Source organism: Silurus meridionalis, chromosome 6, assembly GCF_014805685.1.
Source record: "Silurus meridionalis isolate SWU-2019-XX chromosome 6, ASM1480568v1, whole genome shotgun sequence".
Taxonomy (NCBI): Eukaryota; Metazoa; Chordata; class Actinopteri; order Siluriformes; family Siluridae; genus Silurus; species Silurus meridionalis.
In genome coordinates, this window is record NC_060889.1 from 30,791,505 (window position 1) to 30,807,319 (window position 15,815).

The window sequence follows — 15,815 nt, forward strand, 5'->3', positions numbered from 1 at the left end:
AAAGAGAGTTTATTGCGAAACAGGGCCAAACACAACACTCGCCTTGAATGTAAATATTCCGGTGGTGCACAGCGGGAGCGCGGTCCACTGAGATTGGAACTGAAAACAAAAGGTAGTCTGTGTAAAGTCCAAGGTGCGCTAGGATAAAGCGCGGCACTGAACAGCCTTACACAACCTTTACTGTGTCTACATTAATGCAGAGAAATAAACAATACACAATAACATCTTATGATACAGTCATTATTTATTGATTTTAATTCTTTTACAGGTTTTTATTGAATATAATCAAAGACTGATTAGAAACTCACATTAATTATAGAATGGAGAAAAAGAGGAAAAAGAAGAGATGATAGCAGGAAGTACTACTGAGAAGATTTAGAAGATGCTAGAAGTACTATATATATACACACACACTTGTGTGTGCAGAGTCTAAGAATAAATCAGATAAATGATCCTGAGCTCCATTTATGATTTAATATATAATGTAAAAAAGATTCTTCCTGCTGAACTACAGAAAAAGTGAATTCTGTATGAATATGAATTACTCATTAGAGAGAGGAGATGGATGGAGATGGAGATGAGATGGAAATGGAGGTGAAGATGGAGTTGGAGGTGGAGATGGTGATGTAGTTGGAGATGGAGGTGGAGATGGAGTTGGAGTTGGAGGAGGAGGTGAAGATAGAGTTGGACGTAGAGATGGAGATGTTGATGTAGGTGGCGATGGAGATGAAGAAGTTTTGTTCTGGTTCTGGTCAATACTTTTCATGTGTCTCTGCACCCACTCGAGTTCAGGATCTGCACACATACGACGGCTGTTCTTCAGGGTAAAGCTGCAGATTAGACAGAAGATGTACTTCAGTGTAGAACTGCAATAAAATCAGAAAATCTCACACACACACACTCCAAACCTCCACCATTATATACAGTTATATTATATTACACACAATTATACAATAATAATGCACATGAAAATGATCACTTTTTATTATTATTCATTACAATCAATTAAAAGAACAATGAGGAGGTGAAAACTTACATGACTGCAGGATTTGTACACTGGACTGTTACTTTATACCCTGTAATGACTCTGATAGGGATTGGAGTTCTCTGGTAACTGAAGCAGCATGAGTCTGGTCCATTTCCATCTGTAAGAAAACATTTCCACATTCAGGTTTGTGCCTAAATGTTCAATTATAAAATTATTAAAGACTTATATATAAAAATGCAGGTCTGATGTATCTGTTAAACTGTTGCTGAATCCTGGATCCTGATTGGTTGCCAGGTGTTGATTAATTCTGTAGAACAGCAGCTCTGACAGTAGTGCAGGTTTATACTGTATTAATGCTCTCGTTCTGATACCTTTCTATAGCAACAGTTCAGTCACAGTGACGTGTACAGCAGACGCTCCACATACACGCATTAGAAACGTGTAATTGTTGATATGGTGAATTTTTTGTTCATGTAAAAAAAAATGTTGGAAGGAGTCTCCAGTGTCAACACTAGTTTTTTTTTTGATTTTGCTGTGGTTTAGATAAAATAAAAAATCTTAGGAAACTAATCAACTTCAGCGTGTAAGAGTAACTTGGCTTCATCACACTGTTCCATCACTCAGTACCGTATTTTTCGGACTATAAGTCGCTACTTTTTTCCCACGTTTTGAACCCCGTGGCTTCAACAACGAAGCGGCTAATTTATGGATTTTTCTTGGGTTTTTCCCGGTTTCACAAACTTCAAGCCAAAAAACTGAACCCCATAACATTAGACAAATGAAATTTCCAAACGGAAAAACGCACTTCACCTGTGTTCTGAGCTGCACGGCATCGGGAGAAAAACTTCCATCGGTGGCGCACGACGATGCCAAAAGATAAACTCCCGAGAGAAATACAGTGGTACCTTGACCTACGAGTTTAATTCGTTCTGTGGACGAGCTTGTATCTCAATTTGCTCACACATCAAATCAGAGGGCTAGAGGCGATAAGCGGGGGAGGAGGGAAAACTCGTTTTTTTACTATCACTCCTGTACACTACGTATCCCTAAACTTTAAAATTTTTACTTTTTCTTCTTTGCTTATCTTAATTTTCGTCACAATCTTCACTTTCTGGCTTTGCTTCACCATCTAGCAGCGGAGTCTCGAGCTCGTACCTCAAGTTTTTGCTCGCGTAACAAAGCAAAAAATAGACAGAGTGACCGCTCGTACCTCAGGAAACTCAACCATATTGCACTCGTAGGTCAAGGTACCACTGTAGTTGTGAAAGGAAGGAGGAAGACAGTGAACAATGACTTTCTTGGTCGGCTACTGTTTAGATACAAGCCGTTGTAGCGTGTTGAGTCTGGGTGAAGGGAGAGCTCGCTAACTCCAGTTACAACAAAAATCATATAAGCACAGACAGGTTTCCTAAACTCGTGCTTTTTTATTTTTCTTGGCAACAGCGTTACGGGTTAGTCAAAGAAACTTAGAAATGAGCATCAGAAAATAATTAGGACATATTCCTCTGTCTTGCACACATGCAGTAATACCGGAAATTCAGTGGCAGGCTATTCCCAAAATACCGCTCTGCTCTTAAAGGAAGCACAACATATTTCGTAATGTGTCTTTCGTTAAAGCCTGTGTAAAGTTCATTAGTTTCAGTGTAGACACTGCTTATAGACAGGTGTGGCTTATTTATGTTCAAAATAAAAATATTTGTAAAATTCAGTGGGTGTGACTTATATTTGGGTGCGTATAATAGTCCGGATATTACGGTATTTTACTGTAAACACTGAATATTTTTATAATCTGTTACTGCTGCTATTATTACTACAGCAAATACTATTAATAATAATAACAATAATAATAATACTAATACTAATACTACTACTACTACTAATAATAATAATAATAATAATAATAATAATATATTATTATTAATACATATAAAAAAAATTTGATCTTACTCTGGGCCGTTGTAAAAGACTGAAGGCAGGTGAGAACCAGCAGAACCAGCAGGAGACCACGAGAGATCATGACTGATGATGTTGATGATGATGATGATGATGATGATGATGATGATGATGGTCACAATGTGAACAGAATGATATTAATGCAGATCCCCTTCAGTTTATATAGCTGTTTCAGGAGGGGGTGTGTGTTTGTTTGTGTGTGTGTGTGTGTGTGTGTGTGTGTGTGTGTGTGTGTGTGTGTGTTTGAGAGAGTGATATAATTTCCACTTTGAGTAAGAAACCAAATAAGACTCACAGCGGTGGACCAAAAAAAACAAACCTGAAAATATAACAAAATAATCTTATAATGCAGTATAAAGTACAAACTGTTAAAAATTAAAATTAAATTAAAGTCAATCAAATAAAATAAAATAAATAATAAAAAAATGGTATATAAACCTCATTTATATACTAATAAATTAATATATACCTATTATTAATAGGTTAATGGGTATGGGTTAGGTTTAGGTTTATGTGTTGGGGTTAGGTTTAGGTTAATAGGTATGTGTTAGGGTTTAGGTTTATGTGTAAGGGTTATGTTTAGGTTAATGGGTATGTGTTAGGGTTTAGGTTTATGTGTTAGGGTTATGTTTAGGTTAATGGGTATGGGTTAGGTTTAGGTTTATGTGTTAGGGTTAGGTTTAGGTTAATAGGTATGTGTTAGGTTTAGGTTTATGTGTTAGGGTTATGTTTAGGTTAATGGGTATGGGTTAGGGTTTAGGTTTATGTGTTAGGGTTAGGTTTAGGTTAATGGGTATGTGTTAGGGTTTAGGTTTATGTGTTAGGGTTAGGTTTAGGTTAATGGGTATGTGTTAGGGTTTAGGTTTATGTGTTAGTGTTAGGGTTTTGAGTCTCACCCTTGTGCAGTCTGCTCTAATAACCCAACAAAGTCCATACTAATTATTCTGAAGGGGAATTTGATTAACACTAATGAGTGCAATGGATTTTTGTTACAGTCGGCAAATTTACCAGCTCACAATCATGGCATGAAGCACATCATCTACACACATCACCACAAATGAGAGAGAGAGAGAGAGAGAGAGAGAGAGAGAGAGAGAGAGATTTGTTTAAATGAGCATGATTTTTTTGTATATGGGAAAATATGATTTACAGTATTTATTGAATTCATGTTTAAAGTGTAGAAGTATAGGCCAAGTGTATGTTTAGGTTTGAATGATGTTTTTATTTTTTTTGTTTTAATAAAGTGCATTTTGTAAAATAAAAATGATTGATCTATTAATGGAGAGAGGAACGAGATGATTCACTTCAATATGTATATTAATCAGGGCTGTCGAAATGACAAAACTCATTTTCATAGCTTTAATATAATATAAACAAATGTAAATAAAAGATGCGAAATTAAAACCTCAGATATAAAAATAATAATAAACTCCACTGAAAATAATTTTTAATCAGTAAACATTTGTTTTACTGATCCGCATCAAATGAAATCAAACCATGATGCACACGCTCGACAATTAAATCTGCCTTAAAAACGGATGATATTTGCTCTAATACACAAATCAACATGCACAAGACTGGTCAGGGTTTAACATCTAAAATAACTGAGATCTCAAGTTTCCAGCACTTTAGGCAGATCAGAGATCATTTCTTATGCAGGTTTTTCCTTCACCCCCGCCATAAAATCCTACATCAACTTCAAATTTCCCTGGGATAAATAAACAAACATTCTGTTTAAGTAAAAAAAAAAAAAAAACACCAGCTATGAGGGCAATGTGGTGCAGGTTCTCTAACCGCAGAAAACTTGTTTGAACATCGATTTGCAGAGTCTCTCAGTGTCTGTGATGTTGGATTTTGAATAGAAAGTTTGTTCAAATCCCAGCGCTCCAACGCTCTGGCTTCAAATTCCTATCCATCTGGCATCTGTAAAAAAAATAACCTCATAAATAGTACTACAGTGTTTTTAACAAATAAAACCTTGTCTATGAATCAGCAACCACACAAACATACAGTGGGAGTTGGAGTTTTCTGGGTTTATTTGTAATTAATCAACCAATGAGAGTGAACTCTGTCCTCCTGATAAGTCTATATGTGAATGCTGATCTAATGCAGGCGGCTGAAGACGTCAAAACAAAACCCGGACTGTGAGACGGTCACGAAATTCACCCGTCACGTCGTGTTTTACGCTCTGGTAACTGTTTCCTGTGTATTTAACATGAGGTGATCTTTAAGGTTGTTGAGATCAGTCTGCCCAGGAATGTACTCAAAGATCTGTTTTTAAGTAGTGAACTGAAAGGAAATGTTTACTGTGGTCACGTGTCACATCCCTGAACCTCCAGGTGATTGTATGGTGTGTAGTTGTACTGTGTGATCCTGTTGAGACGGATCTGTTGTAGGTCATTTAAAGAAGGTTGTTGAGATTTGCAGCGTTGAGGAATCCGTGTGTTCACGTGTCACAAGGAGAAACCAGAAAAATAGTTTGACTGAAAATCACTCCATGTGATAAAAATTGATAAAAATTTGTGCGGCTTTTGTTGAACGTTTCTTCGGCTACTGTGTTGGAATATAAGCAGGTGATGACCAGTAGAAACTGCAGAACCTGACTGAGTTTTGGTGAACATGGCTGATGGTGATGGTGGAAAATAAACGAGTAAATGAAAAGAAGATGATTGTTAATGATAAGTGGTCAAGAGTGATGAAGAGTTTAATCAGACAGGAAACTCATTTGTGTCTTTCACCCTATCAACCTTAAATAAACATGTAGTATCAGAGTTTAAAACTTACAGTAATAAGTGTAAATAATGTATTCAAATAAACATGTAATTACATATAAACCAAATCATTTTACCATCAAAATATGCTGAGTTTTGTGTTTTCTATGTCTGTAAGTCAGGGCGTGTCAGGAGACACAAGTGTCCGTGACTGCACTGGTAGGACCCAAATGCATGACAGAATTGAGTCACCCGTTGAAGAGTCTTTAATGAAGACATCACGCAGCACACAGATCATCTGAAAAAGCATGAACACCTGCTAAACAGTGTTATTGAGTGGAAACACAAGTCTAACAACACAGTCCATAAATCCAAATGTGGACTGTGGACTGGATGTAGCAGATGGTGAACAGAAAAGGCGGGGCATAACATTCCGAAAACGGTGGTTGAAGGGAACTACTGGAGTAGTTTAGACGCCTTTGAGACGAGGCACGAGGAACTCCTGGAGGACTTTTGAAGGTTGGGAAAAATCTGATTAATTGTACAGCCAACGTGACAGGAAGGAGCAGGGCTTGGAGGTGGAGCGACACCTTCTACGGAGATCTGAAGTGGAGCAATGCGCAATGTGGAAATTTGAGGCAGAGTGATGCCCTTAGTCAGGCTTGGGAGTGGAGAGACCTCATCAGCAGTTCTGAGACGTCATCCGCAGGTTCAGAAGCAAACTAACATTGTGTGATAAACTTGTAGACTAGGCAGTGTCCTGAGCAAGGAGCAAAGGCTGGGCAATGCCTTCAGCAGAAAATAGAGGCTTGGTGATGCTTCCAGCAGGGAACTGATGCTGGGAAAAGGGCTTGCTGCTGGAATGACCAAACCGGCACCAAAGCTCTTTGCAAAAGTCTAGGCAGCTGGAACAATGCATTCACTTTAAAGGTTGAGAGTAACATGCAATCCTCATCTTATCGAGCGCTAACTGGTGTGGATTATACGTGAACGTGAGCTCACACCGCTTGAGGAACAGGTTGCAGAGGTCTGGGTCTCCAGAAAAACACTGGGGCTCCAGAGGCAGTTGGCTCGGAGTGTGGACTTGGGCAGGGGGCAGCAGCCGGAGCTGATTGTGAGTGCCGAGGTTAGCTCCTGGAACAATTTATTTACAAGAAGCAGCAACCTGTCTTAAAAAACTAGGTGAGATCGCAGGTCTGGAGATCTCTAAGATTGAGAGATACAAATCGAAAGCATGAGAATAAAAGCAGGAATATATCGGGGAAAAACCAAGAAAAACCAAAGAGATCATCTGGCCATGAGGGTTGAGAGTGTGCAACAAGATGGTTCTCCCCTGTGTCTGGGGATATATATATATATATAACACAAAACTAAAAACCTTGATTTCACTCCACTAATGTTCTTCTTGTTTTTTTCTAGACAGGGTTCTACTGAGATTAATTCCAAAGACACATGATAAAGACATGATCAATTCTAAAAGGATTGACAATAACAGCTATGGAAAACCTGTGGAACTCCAAACCTGACAAACAGCACTGGAAGTTCTTGTTGTACCAGGTAACTGTTGGAACTCACCAGTGGTCTGAACTCCAGGTCACCACAGTAATCAGGGGGTCAATAGTGTAGGTCTCCACAAAGAACCCAAGCCTACGGACAACATGACGAGCTCCTGCGCCAAGATCCTGCCTAAAACTGACCATAGGGCCTCACATTCACCACGTTCAATGGCATGGAATCCCACAACCTGTTACACCTCAGCACCTTGAATGTAGCATTGATTGCACTCACCTACACTCAATTACACAATCAGAATAAACGTGAAAGTGTGAGTTACTGAATTCTGCTTCAGCTGGATCTGTTTATCCACATGTTCCACATTTATTATTGTATTGACTCCCAAATGAAGCTTGAATGAATCCCCCTAAACACCACATGTGACTTTATATATATATATGTGATATATTTTATATATATTATATAGACGTCCACTTACACAACCTTTACTGTGGCTACATTAATACACAGAAATAAACAATACACAATAACATCTTATAATACAGTTATTATTTATTGATTTTAATTCTTTTACAGGTTTTTATTGAATATAATCAAAGTCTTTTACTGTATTGGTGCCTGAATAGAAAACTATATAACATATATAAATATAAAGATTCTTCCTGCTCAAATACAGAAAAAGTGAATTCTGTATGAATATGAATTAATCATTGGAGAGAGAAGTTGGATGGAGATGAAGAAGTACTCGTAGAAGTTTTGTTTAGGATCTGGTCAATTATTTTCATGTGTTTCTGCACCCACTTGAGATCAGGATCTACACACACCTGACGGTTGTCCTTCTTCAGGGTAAAGCTGCAGATTAGAGAGAAGATGTACATCAGTGTAGAACTGCAATAAAATCAGAAAATCTCACACACACACACTCCAAACCTCCACCATTATATACAGTTATATTATATTACACACAATTATACAATAATAATGCACATGAAAATGATCACTTTTTATTATTATTCATTACAATGAATTAAAAGAACAATGAGGAGGTGAAAACTTACATGACTGCAGGTTTTGGACACTGAGGGTCTGTTACTTTATACCCTGTAATGACTCTGATAGGGATTGGAGTTCTCTGGTAACTGAAACAGCATGAGTCTGGTCCATTTCCATCTGTAAGAAAACATTTCCACATTCAGTTCTGTGATTAAATGTTCAATAATTCGATATTAAACACTTTTATATTCAGTATAAAATGCAGGTCTGATGTATCTGTTAAACTGTTTCTGAATCCTGGATCCTGATTGGTTGCCAGGTGTTGGTTAATTCTGTAGAACAGCAGCTCTGACAGTAGTGCAGGTTTATACTGTATTAATGCTCTGGTTCTGATACGTTTCTATAGCAACAGTTCAGTCACAGTGACGTGTACAGCAGACGCTCCACATACACGCATTAGAAACGTGTAATTGTTGATATGGTGACGTTTTCTCTAAAGAGATTCTAAATAATAATTTAAGGAGTCTCGAGTGTGAACATGTTTTTGTTCGTTTAAATATTTCAATAACAAAAGGAAAATTTGATCTTACTTTGGGCCGTTTTAAAAGACTGAAGGCAGGTGAGAACCAGCAGAACCAGCAGGAGACCACGAGAGATCATGACTGATGATGATGATGATGATAATGATGATTGTAATGATAATGATGTTGATGATGGTCACGATGTGAACAAAATTATGTGAATGGAGAGATCTCCTTCAGTTTATATAGCTGTTCCAGGAGGGGGTGTGTGTGTGTGTGTGTGTGTGTGTGTGTGGGAGACAAAAATGTTCCACTTTGATTACGATACCAAGTAAATCACAGGAAGCTCGTCTGTGTATGTCTCATATATATCTCACTGTGAATTCTGGGCCAATAGAAATATATATTTATTTTACATGTGGGTGTGATTGTGATGCAACTCACATCTGCTTCTGCCAGATGTGTTTAACAACATGTGTGCGTTTATTGTGCAGAGCTAATTGTGTCACATTACCCATAGAGGAATGTAGCACTAGCTGGAGGGGGACTCAGAGGTTCATATAATGTTAAAAGATTTAGTTTATAATTATCTGGTTACAGTTTAGTGGGGATTTAAATCCGATCCACATTGTGAGATCTTCCTCGATTTCTCAGCACATTTTGAATGATTGAGTCACAGAGACTACAATCTATTTCAAGACCATAGTGTCACATGTTCAGAGGAGGGACATGGGGTATATCGGTAGGAGAATGCTAAGGATGGAGACCCCAGGAAGGAGGAAAAGAGGACGACCAAGGAGGAGGTTTATGGATGTGGTGAGAGAAGTCATGCAGGTGGTTTGCTCGGTTTCTTAAGTAGAAGTAAAGATACTCATGTTTTAAAAGACTCCAGTAAAAGTTGAAATAGCGACTACACTTTTTTACTCAAGGGAAAGTCAAGTCAAGTCAAGTCAAGTTTATTTGTATAGCGCTTTTCACAACAGACATTGTCTCAAAGCAGCTTTACACAAATCAACAGTGAAGGTGAATGGTGTGAATTTGTCCCTGATGAGCAGCCGTGTCGACTGTGGCAAGGAAAAACTCCCTTAGATGTTATGAGGAAGAAACCTTGAGAGGAACCAGACTCAAAAGGGGAACCCATCCTCATTTGGGTGACATCAAGAGTTTGATCATAAATATTTCAACAATACAGAACACTGGAGAGTGAGAACTAACATGATTACTGGAGTATAAGATTATAAGTGATGTTCTTTCTGCAGTCTTATACAGTCTATATGGTTAGTAGCTCCTAATTTTATAAGCTCAGCATTTGTGATCACCACAGATCCAGCATCAGCTTCTCCATGCCAGAGCCTTTAAACACTCCAGGAGGTCCAATGTCAAACTCCACACATGTAGCGGGATCCAAATGGCACTGGTACGTCTCTAGATGGTTCGGGATGTTTGTGAGTTCGGCATCTACTTCTTCAAAGGTCCGTAATCATCACGAGGTGGGAGGTGACTGGAGCTGGCCAAAGCTCAGGGTGTCTCGGGATGGGGAGAGAAAGAGAAGCAGTGGAGAGGAATTAGCGTAGCTGCTGTTCATGATATTAACAGCACAAGTTGATAATGTGCATGTGATCAGATGTTCTGGAGCACAAGGTTATGATGTGATGTGTGTTATGTGTAGGCTTTGCTAAAAGATATGTTTTAATCTACACTTAAACTGGGAGAGTGTGTCTGAGCCCGAACACTGTCAGGAAGACTATTCCAGAGTTTAGGAGCTAAATGTGAAAATGCCCTACCACCTTTAGTGGACTTTGCTATTCTAGGAACTACTAGAAGCCCAGAGTTTTGAGATCTCAGGAGCGTGGCGGATTGTAGCGTGTTAAAAGACTGGATAGATACATGGGAGCCAAACCATTTAGTGCTTTATAAGTAAGAAGTAATAGTTTGTAGTCTATTCGAAACTTAACAGGAAGCCAGTGCAGGGACGATAAGATCGGGTTATGTGATCATATTTTCTTGACCTTGTAAGAACTCTGGCTGCTGCATTCTGAACTAACTGAAGCTTGTTTATTAATGACGCAGGACATCCACCTAGTAATGCATTACAGTAGTCTATTGTGGAGGTCATGACTGCATGGACGAGCTTCTCTGCATCGGATATGGACAACATATTTCTTAACTTAGAAATATTTCTAAGGTGAAAGAAGGCTGTTTTTGTAACTTGATTGATGTGATTTTTGAAAGACAAGTCGCTGTCTAAAATAACTCCCAGGTCTTTTACCGTTGAACTAGTGGTTACAGAACATCCGTCTAAATGCAGGTTGAGATGCTGGAGCTTCTGTATACTAGTTTTTGGGCCGATGAGCAAAATCTCAGTCTTATCCGAATTTAGAAGTAGAAAGTTATGGGTCATCCAATCTCTTATTTCCTTAACACACTCAGATATCCGAGCTAATTGAGCTATATCGCCTGGTTTAGATGAGATATATAGCTGAGTATCATCAGCATAACAATGGAAGCTAATTCCATGCCTTCTAATAATATTTCCTAACGGAAGCATGTATATTGTGAAGAGCAGGGGTCCTAGAACTGAACCTTGCGGCACGCCATAATTTACTTGCATTAGCCTGGATAGCTCTCCATTTAAATCTACGAAATGGTAACGATCGGACAGGTAGGATTTAAACCAGCTTAATGCCTGTCCCTGAATGCCGATTTACAAGTAAAGAAGTTTGTGCTCTGACATTTACTTCAGTAAAAAGTAGCCGTTACTACACCTGTTTTAGTGTCACACTCGTAACTGAACCTCACATTATATCCATGTATTAATACTAAAACTGAGTGTATCCACGCTGAACAACCACCATATATAATACAAGCAGAGAAAAGACTAAGATGACATGAAAAATAAATTATATATATATATATGTATTGGGTCACCTGGTCATAAGTGCAGTATGTAATTTTTGAGAATTAAATTCCACATTTAGTCCCAATTTACTCTTATATTTCCCTCCACTCTTCTAGGAAGATGTTTTACTAGATTTTGTAGTGTGCTTATGGATATTTGTGTTCATCAGCCACAAGGGTCTTATGAAAGGCAGGTACTGATGAAGGTGAGGAGACCTGGGGTGCAGTCAGTGTTCACATTCATCCCAAAGGTGATAACAGTTTGGAAAAGAAACACATAAAGCAGGAAAGGTCAGGTGACCCAATACTTTTGTATATATATATATATATATATATATATATATATATATATATATATATATATATATATATATATATATACATGTATATGTTAATTTATTTGCCATCGCCAGGCCATATATTGTAGAGTTCTTCCAGCTGTTCTTGAAAACAACTCAAGGTTATTATGATGATGATAATGATAAATTGAAGGTGAGTTTCCTGTGCATTTACTGAAGTTTAAACAGGAAGTTTATCATTTATACTTCACCTGTACAGCACTTCTACAACCAATAGAAACTATCAGACTAAACCTCAGATTTCAAATGCTATCGACTTCAGAAATGAAGAACATTAAGAACATCCTTATTTAAAGAAATAGCAACATGTGGCAGCCTCCCTTATATAAAACACAAACACAATTATAGGGAAAACACTTTAAACATTAAAATGACTCATGACAAGAAAGATATAACAATAAAACGTTACATTACCTGTATGTATTTTATCAGATTTGATGGTGAATTCTTGAAAGCCAGCACTTTTTTACACTGATCATTTCGAACATCTCCCTGTATAAGGCCATGTGTGTTGAGGAATGTCTTTATTTATTTTCACATCGGCGACTCCATCTGAATTCACATGAACCATTCTTAATGTTGCCGTGCTCATTGTTAGCGCCGCTAGCCGACGTCTACATCTGATAGGCAGGAAAAATACACCAGTGATATGGTGAAAAAGCCGTGAGATGAAGGGCTGGAAAACAGAGCTCAATGAGAAGAAATGACACTAAAAGTAACGAGACTGGATTGAAAATGTAAGAAGTAGAAAGTACAGATATTTGTGTAAAAATGTAATGAGTGAAAGTAAAAAGTTGCCCAAAAACAAATAGTGGAGTAAAAAACTGATACCAGAAAAATACTTAAGTACAGAAATGAAGTATTTGTACTTCATCACTTCCCACTGGTTTGGTTGAAAAGGCAGATGTAGAGGAAATGGGGATAAGGAGACGGATAATTCACTGTGGCTTCCCATAATGGGAGAAAGTGAAAGAAGAAGAAGTGCAGGAATTTTGATTGTAGGAAGCACCACTTGTGGGCGACACTCTGCTCCGGAGCAGAAACACATGTAGGTGATGTCAATTCAGTCTGTTAGTAAATATGACTCATGCAGATCACTAATGTGTCGATTATTTCAGATCCCAAATAATTTACAGACATTTTTCCAGCTTTGTCTTAATGTGACTGGGGCTGTTTTATAAACTCTACATTATAATTCCACACACTTATTTATTAATTATTATTGTATTGACTCTCAAATGAAGCTTGAATGAATCCCCCTAAACACCACATGTGACTTTATATATGTGATTTATTTTATATATATTATATAGACGTCCACTTACACAACCTTTACTGTGTCTACATTAATACACAGAAATAAACAATACACAATAACATCTTATAATACAGTCATTATTTATTGACTTTAATTCTTTTACAGGTTTTTGATGAATATAATCAGAGTACTTTATTGTATTGTGTCTAATCAGAAAAAATATATAACTATATTTATACAGAATATATATATACACACACCTGTGTGTGCTGAGTCTAAGAATAAATCAGATAAATGATCCTGGGCTCAATTTATGACTTAATATATAATGTAAAAAAGATTCTTCCTGCTGAACTACAGAAAAAGTGAATTCTGTATGAATATGAATTACTCATTAGAGAGACGCTTTAAACACTCGATTCAGAACTGTTCAGGATCTGTTCAATTCTTTTCATGTGTTTCTGCACCCACTCGAGTTCAGGATCTACACACACCTGACGGCTGTTCTTCAGGGTAAAGCTGCAGATTAGAGAGAAGATGTACATCAGTGTAGAACTGCAATAAAATCAGAAAATCTCACACACACACACTCCAAACCTCCACCATTATATACAGTTATATTATATTACACACAATTATACAATAATAATGCACATGAAAATGATCACTTTTTATTATTATTCATTACAATGAATTAAAAGAACAATGAGGAGGTGAAAACTTACAAGACTGCAGGTTTTGCACAGTGAGGGTCCGTTACTTTATACCCTGTAATGACTCTGATAGGGATTGGAGTTCTCTGGTATCTGAAACAGCATGAGTCTGGTACATTGTGGTCTGTAAGAAAACATTTCCACATTCAGTTCTGTGATTAAATGTTCAATAATTCGATATTAAACACTTTTATATTCAGTATAAAATGCAGGTCTGATGTATCTGTTAAACTCTTTCTGAATCCTGGATCCTGATTGGTTGCCAGGTGTTGATTAATTCTGTAGAACAGCAGCTCTGACAGTAGTGCAGGTTTATACTGTATTAATGCTCTGGTTCTGATACGTTTCTATAGCAACAGTTCAGTCACAGTGACGTGTACAGCAGACGCTCCACATACACGCATTAGAAACGTGTAATTGTTGATATGGTGACGTTTTCTCTAAAGAGATTCTAAATAATAATTTATGGAGTCTCGAGTGTCAACACTCTGTTGTTTTTGTTTGTTTAAACATTTCAAGAACAAATGGAAAATCTGATCTTACTCTCGGCCGTTGTAAAAGACTGAAGGCAGGTGAGAACCAGCAGAACCAGCAGGAGACCACGAGAGATCATGACTGATGATGGTGATGATGATGATGATGATGATGATGATGTTGATGATGATGTGAACAGAATGATATGAATGCAGATCCCCTTCAGTTTATATAGCTGTTTCAGGTGTGTGTGTGTGTGTGTGTGTGTGTGTGTGTGTGTGTGTGTGTGTGAGGGACAAAAATGTCCTACTTTGATTAAGAGTCCAAATAAATCACAGGAAGCTCGTCTGCACGTCTCCTCTAAAATAAAAAAGAACTGAAAGTTGAAAATCTCACAAAAACATCTATATATAAATCACTGTGAATTCCTGGCTGATAGAAACAGGATGTTAAAAGGTCTAGATTGTTTTCGTAACCCAAGTTTCCTGTCCTCAGATTATGTTGAGCTGGACAGAACAATTTCCTGTAGTTCTTCGGGATCATCAACTGGGTTGTTTCCTTTTTTGTGTGAGTGTCCTGCGTCCCTTGATACTGTTTCTCTCTTAACAAAGCACTAAAGGGTTGGGAAGGGGGGTGGGAAGAACAGGTCTTAGGAGGGACTTTATTGGTCTTGAGCTGCCTTATCATACATACATGTACTATATAAATATATATAACACTTTGTCTTCTGATATGTCATTATGTGAATGCTGATCTAATGAAGCCATCTGATGATGTCATCTTATTTGTGTAAAAAAAGGCAAAATGATTATGCAAATATAAAATCCTGCTTGTGAGACTGAGTGACAACGTTCACCCGTCACCTCATGTTTTACACTCTGGGAAATGTTCCCTGAACACATCCCTGAACATCCATGTCATTGTACAGTGTGGAGATGTTGTGTTAGATCCTGTAGATTTGGAAATGCTGAAGGTAAATTAGAGAAGGTTGTTGAGATTTGATGTGATTGTTGAGGAATCTGTGTGTACAGGTGTGTCTGTGTTAAAACTAAAATGGGTCATGAGTTTGTCTACTATTCCATAATATCCAGATTCTGGAGTTCATGACTAATAGTGGTCCTGTGGAAATACTTTCCCACGTGAGCTGTGGATCTCTGCAGGTCTTTCAGAGGTACCATCAGCCTTCTGGCTGCTTCTTGGATCAATTCTTTCCTCGCCCGGCCTGTCAGATCTTCAACTTTAACTGTGACTGGGGCTGTTTTATAAACTCTTACTCTACATTATATTTACACACACTTATTTATTACTTTATTATTGTATTGACTCTCAAATGAAGCTTGAATGAATCCCCCTAAACACAACATGTGACTTTATATATGTGATTTATTTTATATATATTATATAGACGTCCACTTACACAACCTTTACTGTG

General features: G+C 37.7%; 2 protein-coding genes across 3 annotated transcripts; both read right to left on the bottom strand.

Annotated features, from left to right (window-relative positions):
• Positions 1–805: 805 nt before the first annotated feature.
• LOC124387972 (C-C motif chemokine 18-like) lies at positions 806–8,883 on the bottom strand. 2 transcript variants are annotated; one of them, XR_006926295.1, is made up of 3 exons: positions 8,751–8,883; positions 8,226–8,337; positions 806–830 (listed from the first exon to the last, which is right to left on the bottom strand). XR_006926295.1 is itself a non-coding variant. In XM_046852594.1 (3 exons), the coding sequence occupies exons 1-3, from the start codon at positions 8,818–8,820 to the stop codon at positions 7,875–7,877; spliced, it is 327 nt and encodes a 108-aa protein (XP_046708550.1). In that variant the 5' UTR covers positions 8,821–8,883; the 3' UTR covers positions 7,744–7,874. The 2 variants fall into 2 exon arrangements, 1 of the variants encoding a protein (XP_046708550.1); XM_046852594.1 differs by lacking the exon at positions 806–830 and adding an exon at positions 7,744–8,019.
• A 4,434-nt stretch (positions 8,884–13,317) lies between these two features.
• Positions 13,318–14,703, bottom strand: LOC124387980 (C-C motif chemokine 3-like). The gene is made up of 3 exons (XM_046852610.1): positions 14,453–14,703; positions 13,922–14,033; positions 13,318–13,715 (listed from the first exon to the last, which is right to left on the bottom strand). The coding sequence occupies exons 1-3, from the start codon at positions 14,520–14,522 to the stop codon at positions 13,604–13,606; spliced, it is 294 nt and encodes a 97-aa protein (XP_046708566.1). The 5' UTR covers positions 14,523–14,703; the 3' UTR covers positions 13,318–13,603.
• Positions 14,704–15,815: the final 1,112 nt, after the last annotated feature.